Source organism: Cyrtonyx montezumae, unplaced genomic scaffold, assembly GCF_038088225.1.
Source record: "Cyrtonyx montezumae isolate F1298 unplaced genomic scaffold, pur_monq_1.0 scaffold_23, whole genome shotgun sequence".
Taxonomy (NCBI): domain Eukaryota; kingdom Metazoa; phylum Chordata; class Aves; order Galliformes; family Odontophoridae; genus Cyrtonyx; species Cyrtonyx montezumae.
This window is the reverse complement of record NW_027071970.1, coordinates 12,127,078-12,134,192: the sequence shown is the minus strand read 5'-3', so window position 1 is coordinate 12,134,192 and position 7,115 is coordinate 12,127,078. Positions and strand designations below refer to the sequence as shown.

The following is a 7,115-nucleotide window of genomic DNA, read 5'->3' as shown; positions in this document are numbered from 1 at the left end:
TTTCAGAATAATCTCCATTCTCATCTATCATGGAAAAAACATTTTACCCTTATGGAGTTCATGAAACTGCCTGCAAGAGCTGCAGCAGCACCGTGCATTTTGCAGCTTCAGAAGGCACCGAAGCAGATGCTCCATTAAAGGGATCGATACCCATCTGCCAGGAAGAGGGCAGCCCAGGAGGAGCAGCACGAGCAGCTCAGCTGGGGAAGGCAGCACTCAGCACCAGGAACACACAAAACACCACGGAACAGCCCTGCTATTCTTTCAAACAAACCTGAACTTCCTATGGCTGAACAAGGATGGAATCATATCCGCAAATATGATTTCCCCGAGCTCCCTGCCCACATCTGAAAACGGAGCCGTGAATCATTTCCTCGCACGTGGTGCCACGATCTGGGCAGCACAGCTGAGCGCTCAAACACAAATACTCCAAAGAAAATAAAAGCATTTAATTGCAAAACTTTGTACCAAATCTTTTTTTACAGCAATTTCCTATAAACGGAGACTTCAAGCTCTTAAAGCATCGGTACGAATGTATTGGTTACAAAGGTGGTTACAAAACTACTGCCTCAGCCACATGTTGGGGGTACTTCTGTGCCCCAGAAACACCCGAGAGGAACTGAAGAGTCGTGTTGAGGACGGAGTGCACCACTGCAATGCACGCTGCACTTCCCAGGCTGCCATTCTGTACCCCAAAAGGCCTTCAGCACACAGCCTAATAGTGTGGCTACAGAAGGAAATATCCGAGATGCCTCTCAGCTATACTACAGTTTTTCCTTAATATCGAGGACTGATGTTGCAGCAAAGCAAATCGTGTGTTCCCCTGCAACGTGCAGCCCTCAGGAACGGCTTAAAAAATTGCTGTGATGTTTCTGTTCCCTCTCAACTGCTCCAGGCTGTCACTCCTGGAGCCAGAGGGCAGCTCTGACCTGGGGCAGCTCAGCCTCCAGCTGCACGGGGCTGCAGGGAGGGCCCACTGCAGCAGGCACACTGCTCACTGCTCAGCATCGCTGCTTTCCAGGCTGCCAGAGATCACACGGGTGCAGAAAGAGCTCATTGTGGAGTGAGGGAGGCCCTGTGCACACTGACAGCAGTCAGTCCAGTCAGGAGGAGAGAGCAGAAGATGGAACTGGTCCTTGCTGAGCAGCAAATGCAGCTGGAAGGGAAAGGCAGGACAGGCTGCAGCCCTCTCCCCCCTCTGCAGAGCATTCCAGCAGCTCGGGTGCTTCCCCAGCACCGATTCATCCGGCTTGCCTGGAAACCATTACCTGTAAGAGCTCTTTCACAACACAGCTGTTCACTGAGGCAGCATCATGCAAGGCCAGGCTCTGCCTGGGCTGCTGCTGGCCAAGCAGACAGAGGCTGCAGCTAATCCCCAGCAGAGCTGGGCTGCCTGCTCCCTGCTCAGCTGAACAACAACAAAAGGCCTTCGAGAAGGATGCAGTTGGGGGGAACACAGATCTCCAGAAAACAAAGCCACATTAACCAGCCTTAACAAAGCAACAGTTTTCTTCCACGGTGAAGGCTGGTCCCTTCCCTCTCCCCAGGACAGATTGTCTTTTGGACTCTTCAGGGACACGTGGGAGGCCGCCTCCTCTCTCCTGCTGTGCTGCTCCAGTGCTAGGCTCCCTGTGCTGCTACCAGGAGCTGAAGTCCCCGAAGCCTGAGCTCTTTTTCTCTTTCTTTGCAGCTGTGCTTGTTGAGGGCCCGTCATCTTCCACGCCACGCTTCCTGAAGACAAAATGAAAACATCCTTCAGGGACTATTTACTGCTCGGTCAGGGACTATTTACTGCTCGGTGGGAGCAGGGCAGCTGGCTGCCTCGCCTCTCCCTGCAGCAGCTACGCTGGAGCCAGCTCAGTCCTTATGGATCAGAGAGGAGCGTGTGCTCTGCGCTGGCACAGCGGGCTGGGGCTTCTGGCTTACCCAGACAGTCTGCAGGGATGGCTCGTGTCAGGCTTTGAACACCCCCAGGGATGTGTTCAAACCCCAGCAAGCTCTCCAGGTCAGAGCAGAAGATTTAACAGCTGCTCTTTTTTAGCACAGACACTGTGAGTTTGAGCCACAAGTGGTCCCCCACTCCTCACCCACACTCGTGGCAGCAGAAGGACCTATGGGGAATGAGGTGTAAGTCTGTTTCTTGTGCTTGGAGTGCTGCAGCCATTACTGCCATTCCCAGCCTACCCTGGGCAGAGTTATAGCCCTGTGGAAATACGTGGCCAGGTCTCATTCTGTGGTTTCACTGTCAGGTAGCAGCAGCCAGCAGGGAGAAGCCTGAGCCAAAGGGCTGCTGTGCCCTCCTGAAGGTGGGCTGAAATGGGTGAAGGACCAGGAACAAAATGTCCCTCTGTACAGTGCAGAACAACAGTTTTATGCTGAACATAATACTTTAAGGTACAAGCAGTCTTCTGTACCCAGGATGTTCTACTGACGTGCACATGGAGCTGACCTATATGGGAACTGCTGAATCATGGCCTGAACCACTGATTGGGCACCTGAGCTGAGCACCCAGTCAGCCATGGGGGCACAGGTGGAGGTGATGTACCTGTGTGAGTGGAAGGGGTGGAGCCTGGCTCCACCTCTCCCAGACCCCATTTAAGGGCTGACCACCACCAGGGAAGGATCTCTTCTTGGAGATCCCTCTTGTGTGGAGTCCACGGTGAGCGTCTATCATCCTAAAGGTGAATTACCATCCTAAAGGTGAGCCACCCTCTTTGCTAACTATCTGTGCACCATCTATATAGGCCTACTAAAATATACCATCTTCCATACTGTTTTCATTGAGTACCATCCTTGGGGATTATTTACACCTACATGTGCTGCCTTATTTTTGTTCTCACAGCCATGCGAAAGCCTGTATGGCACACAGGCACACAGAAGCTAATCTGCTGCCCAAATCTGCATACACACAAATACATGACTTTACTGTGCAGCCTGGGAACCTGCTGGCTGCACAGGCAATCAGATCAGCAGAATGATGCAGGCTTAAGGCAGCTGCTCTGTGCTCAGGAAAAGCTGGTAAAACGAAAATTACCCATGGGACAGTGGCCTTAAGAAATAGCTGCAGAAGGGGAAGAGACCGGAATAAAAGATGGGAGAGGAAGTGACAGTGCAGTTCCTGCTCAAGGACTTCTGCACTGCAGACACAGATCTACAATTGTCAAATCTGCACACACTGCTGAGGACCAACTCAGTCATGTTCAAGTGCTGAAAAAAACAAACCTCAGATAACTTTCAGTTTTGAAAAACAGCAGAACTAGAGGGATCTGCAACTACTGCATGACAGTCTTTGCAAAGCTTGCTGACACTAAGCAAACATCTGTCCTATTCCAGAGCACAGCAATGGACAAGGTCAGCATCCAGCAGGAAAGGCACCCAAAACTGGACAACGACCAGGGCAGGGAACTTACGCTGCAGCCATGTTAATGTATTTTCCAATCCCCTGCCGGTATGTTTTAGGAGTCTGGACCTCTTTCTTCAGTGGGACCACCTCAGCTTTTGCTTTGGCTGCTTCTTCTTCCAGCTGAGCCTTCTCTCTTTCTGCAGCAACCTGTGGGAAGCAGTGAGCAATCTGTAAGAAGAGCTGGTCCAGAGTAAGGGGACCGGGACTATAGTTCTTCAGAACCCTACAGCAATCAGCACTGCTGCACTTACAGGGTAGCTTTAGGAACTGGACCTGAAGTGCCATTACAGACCTGCTGTCTGCAGCCATTGCAACCAAACTTCTCTTTCTCACCCCCACCTACAGTGGGCACTTGGAAAGGAAGCTATCGTTAAGGGTGAGGAGGAGAGCTGTGCCAAACTGAGCTCCAAAGACATCTCTGCAGAAATGGAAATGTGAGGCCATGCAAAGGAGCAGCTGTTCCACCCCACCTTGTGTCCACGCGGGCCGGGGGCTCCCACACAGAGGGAGGTGCAAAGATGGGGCACGGGGGGAAGCATACGGCCTCCACAAGGGATCAACTGGGGCTAAAACTGAAGTCACTGAGCTGCAAAGTCCTCAGAAGAAGCACTTTGGTCTACGAGATGAGGGAACTCCATCCTCACCTGCGCGTCTGCCTCCTCATACGGGTCAACAAAAACGGTCGTTGCCTGGATTCGTATCTCCTCCTGGGAGCAGAAGAGAACAGTGACTCTGGTTAAGTTGCACCATCTGCCCCAGGTTCTGCTCTGGGGAAGCAGCAGCAGCAGTGGGGTGACCCCTCCATGCAGGGCCACCCACGCTCGCTACCCCCACCACCACCCTACCTTGGGACGGTCCGTTTTCGGGTCACTTTCCACGTTCTCCATAGCAGTCAGAGTCTCAAAGCCACCGACCACTCTGAGAGAGAGAGAGACAACTTCCAGCTGTCACAACATAACAAACACTCCCACGTCAATGTCATCTCTGCCCACCGACCCTACCAGACTGTCACACCACTGTGTGCAGGGGAAGGGCAACAGAGACCGTGTTTGGAAGACCTGAGATAACGTCATTCGGGGTGGAAAGTAAGATATTTTCTCAATTGGAATTGAGATTAAACTGGATTTGAGTTTATATTTAAACAGAACAAGGAAAAGTCAAATATTCAGAGAATGCAAAGACCTCTCCCCCAGACGTGGTAGCTGTTCAGGTGCACAGAAACAGCCAGATGGAGAAGGAGCAACTGCACAAGAAAAAACAAATCCACCCATTGCAAAATGCTGTGTTACATCCATAAATCTGTGTCTCTTTTGTTACTTCAATGAGCTTTGAAAACTAAACCACGTGTGGGGTCAAGAAAGCAAATGTTTTCATTAACTTCCCCTGTTCTGCTTGCAGCCATGAACCTGGGGGGCTTTTGCAGAGCAGCACATCGTGGACACCTCTCATGGTGTGCTGTATGTGCAAGGATCCCTGGCCACTCATTTTTCAAGACAACGTATCCCAGCATTTGCTTCGAAACATTTCAGAAAGGCTGAAGGCTCATGGGCTGCTGTGTGGTGGTCTTTTCCTACCCCTCCTCTCCCAGAAAAGAAGCACAGAACAATGGGAAAATTCCCAAAAAGGGGATTTAGAAAGGATAAATGGGGTGATCCAGATAATGCCTGTCTTCCTGGCACCTATCCCAGCAAAATAATGGAATAGCGGAGACAGGACATGATTAAGAAAGAAAGGAAATAAGGCATGGGAATCAACAAGGTTTTGTGGAAAACAGAGCCTGTCAAACCACGCTGTACCTCTGAGCTGGCAGTGTGGTTAATGGGGATAACAGCAGCCGTGGAATGGACCTCTGGAAGGTGCTGACATTGTGATGGGGAAGGCAGAGCGATGTGAGCACAGCACCCATTGCAAAAAATGCAGCTGACAGGTGTGAAATCCACCTTTAAATAGGAACCATGAGTCACTTTGCTTCCAAGGGGTCCTGCTGGGATCACATCTTGGTCCTGTGATATTCATCAGTTTTATCCTCCTCATCATCATCATCCCCAATTACGTGTGACGATGGCTATACTCAGAGGAGCAGTAAATGAAGCTTGCTGATGCCAGGGGACCCGGACCCTTTAGAAACACAGGCTGTAGCTGGACAGCATCTGTGTTCACACAGCCAGGAACCAAAACCACAGCTCATATCTCATCTGTGGGACAGTGAGAGGCAGCAGTAACTCTGGAAGCTCCCGGAGTCGGAGGAGCCCAGGGCCAGGAGCTGTGGCAGGGCAGGGGCTGCTCCCCCAGCAGTGCTGGGTCACACAGCCACCAACGGTGATAGGAAGACCCAGCTCCCCAAAGCACTGCTGGGCTGCTCAGCACCAGCCTGAACAGAGCTCCCTGCAAACACTTTGCTGTTGTTTGAGCGCTCCAAACTTCTCCTCTCTGTTCCCCAAGGGCGTGTTGATATTCTGTAATCAGGTCGTGACTTTTAAGAGCAATTAAAGAAACGTTTATGCAGGCCAGGACAGATACATTCATTTGCAGCTGGAGACAGCACAGCAGAGTGGGATCCACAGCCCTACACCAGCGTCAGCAAGTTCATAATAAAAACTCCATTTCAAAATCCTCCTCAGGCCAATCTCAGAGCCACTTCTAATACCAATGATTAACACACAGCCTAAGATGTATTCACTGCATTTTAATTGCCCCTAAAGAAGACTTCTGATTTAATATTGGAGGATTTTCTAGCCAACAGCTCCATTCATTATCTGCCTGTGTGTCTCCATTTAATTAGGTTCTGATAATTCAGAATAGTCAGATCAGCTGTGCACGAGCAATCTCAATGGAGTAATCCCTCAGCCCATAGCTAGACTTCCCACAACATCACCCCAATGTACTTTGGCAATGCTCACGAATCTCCACTTGCTGCGCTAATTAAACGTTATTGGGAACACTGTCACTTGTGCGCTTTAAATCAGCGATAGATGTGGCATTCACGGGTCAGAAGGGGAGGAACTAAGGATGCTAGATGTGGCTGGATGCAAAACATTTTGCAGAGCTCTCTTGGATGTATCCCGGGGAATGCTGACACACGTGTGGGCTCTCAGAGTGCGACGTGCTGTCACTGCCAAATCCCACAGTGTCAGCTCAGCACAACGCAGCGATTCCGGCACCGCTGCACATACTGCCCCACGCCAGCAGTGCAGGGCTCTGCCAGTCCCACAGCACACAGCCCGGGCTCAAGAAGAAAGGCCCCCAAAAGTTATATGTAGGAAACGCCATCGGGCCAGTGCATCAAGGCACTGGAAAACCTTCTAAAATGAGAGCACTGCTTAATATCCAAATAACTCACCAGATTTGAAGAAAAAGAGATCAAGCCTACTGCATGAATAAGTCCAGTCTCAGCGTGAAGAACCCTGCACACCATTTTCATTAGAACAGAAGGTGAAGGGCAGGAGTTCAGGCTTCGTGCAGCAGACATGCAGCACAGAGGGCACTGCTCTGCTCGGGATGTCAGCAGAGAGGGGAGGCACAGCTTCCCCTTTACCACCTCTGGCTCTGCTCTCTCACAAGCTGCTGTGCATGCTTTGTCCCACACAGACCGTGCAAGTTTCCGTGTGCTGAACCACTACACAGTGGTTCAGATGAGGCCCACAATGGAAAAGGTGACACCTTCAAGACACCATTTACATGAGAACAAGCAGTGAAACTGAGGGTTTGCTGC

At 50.9% G+C, this 7,115-nt stretch overlaps 1 protein-coding gene across 1 annotated transcript in view; it reads right to left on the bottom strand.

Annotated features, from left to right (window-relative positions):
- Positions 1–1,251: 1,251 nt before the first annotated feature.
- PPIL2 (peptidylprolyl isomerase like 2) overlaps positions 1,252–7,115 on the bottom strand; it is a 41,768-nt gene continuing 35,904 nt past the window's right edge. The window contains exons 17-20 of the mRNA XM_065739287.1: positions 4,249–4,321; positions 4,048–4,110; positions 3,411–3,550; positions 1,252–1,731 (exon numbers count right to left, since the gene is read on the bottom strand). Of these exons, the coding sequence (XP_065595359.1) occupies positions 1,638–1,731; positions 3,411–3,550; positions 4,048–4,110; positions 4,249–4,321 (370 nt within the window). The 3' untranslated portion in view covers positions 1,252–1,637. The remainder of the gene's footprint in view (positions 1,732–3,410; positions 3,551–4,047; positions 4,111–4,248; positions 4,322–7,115) is intronic.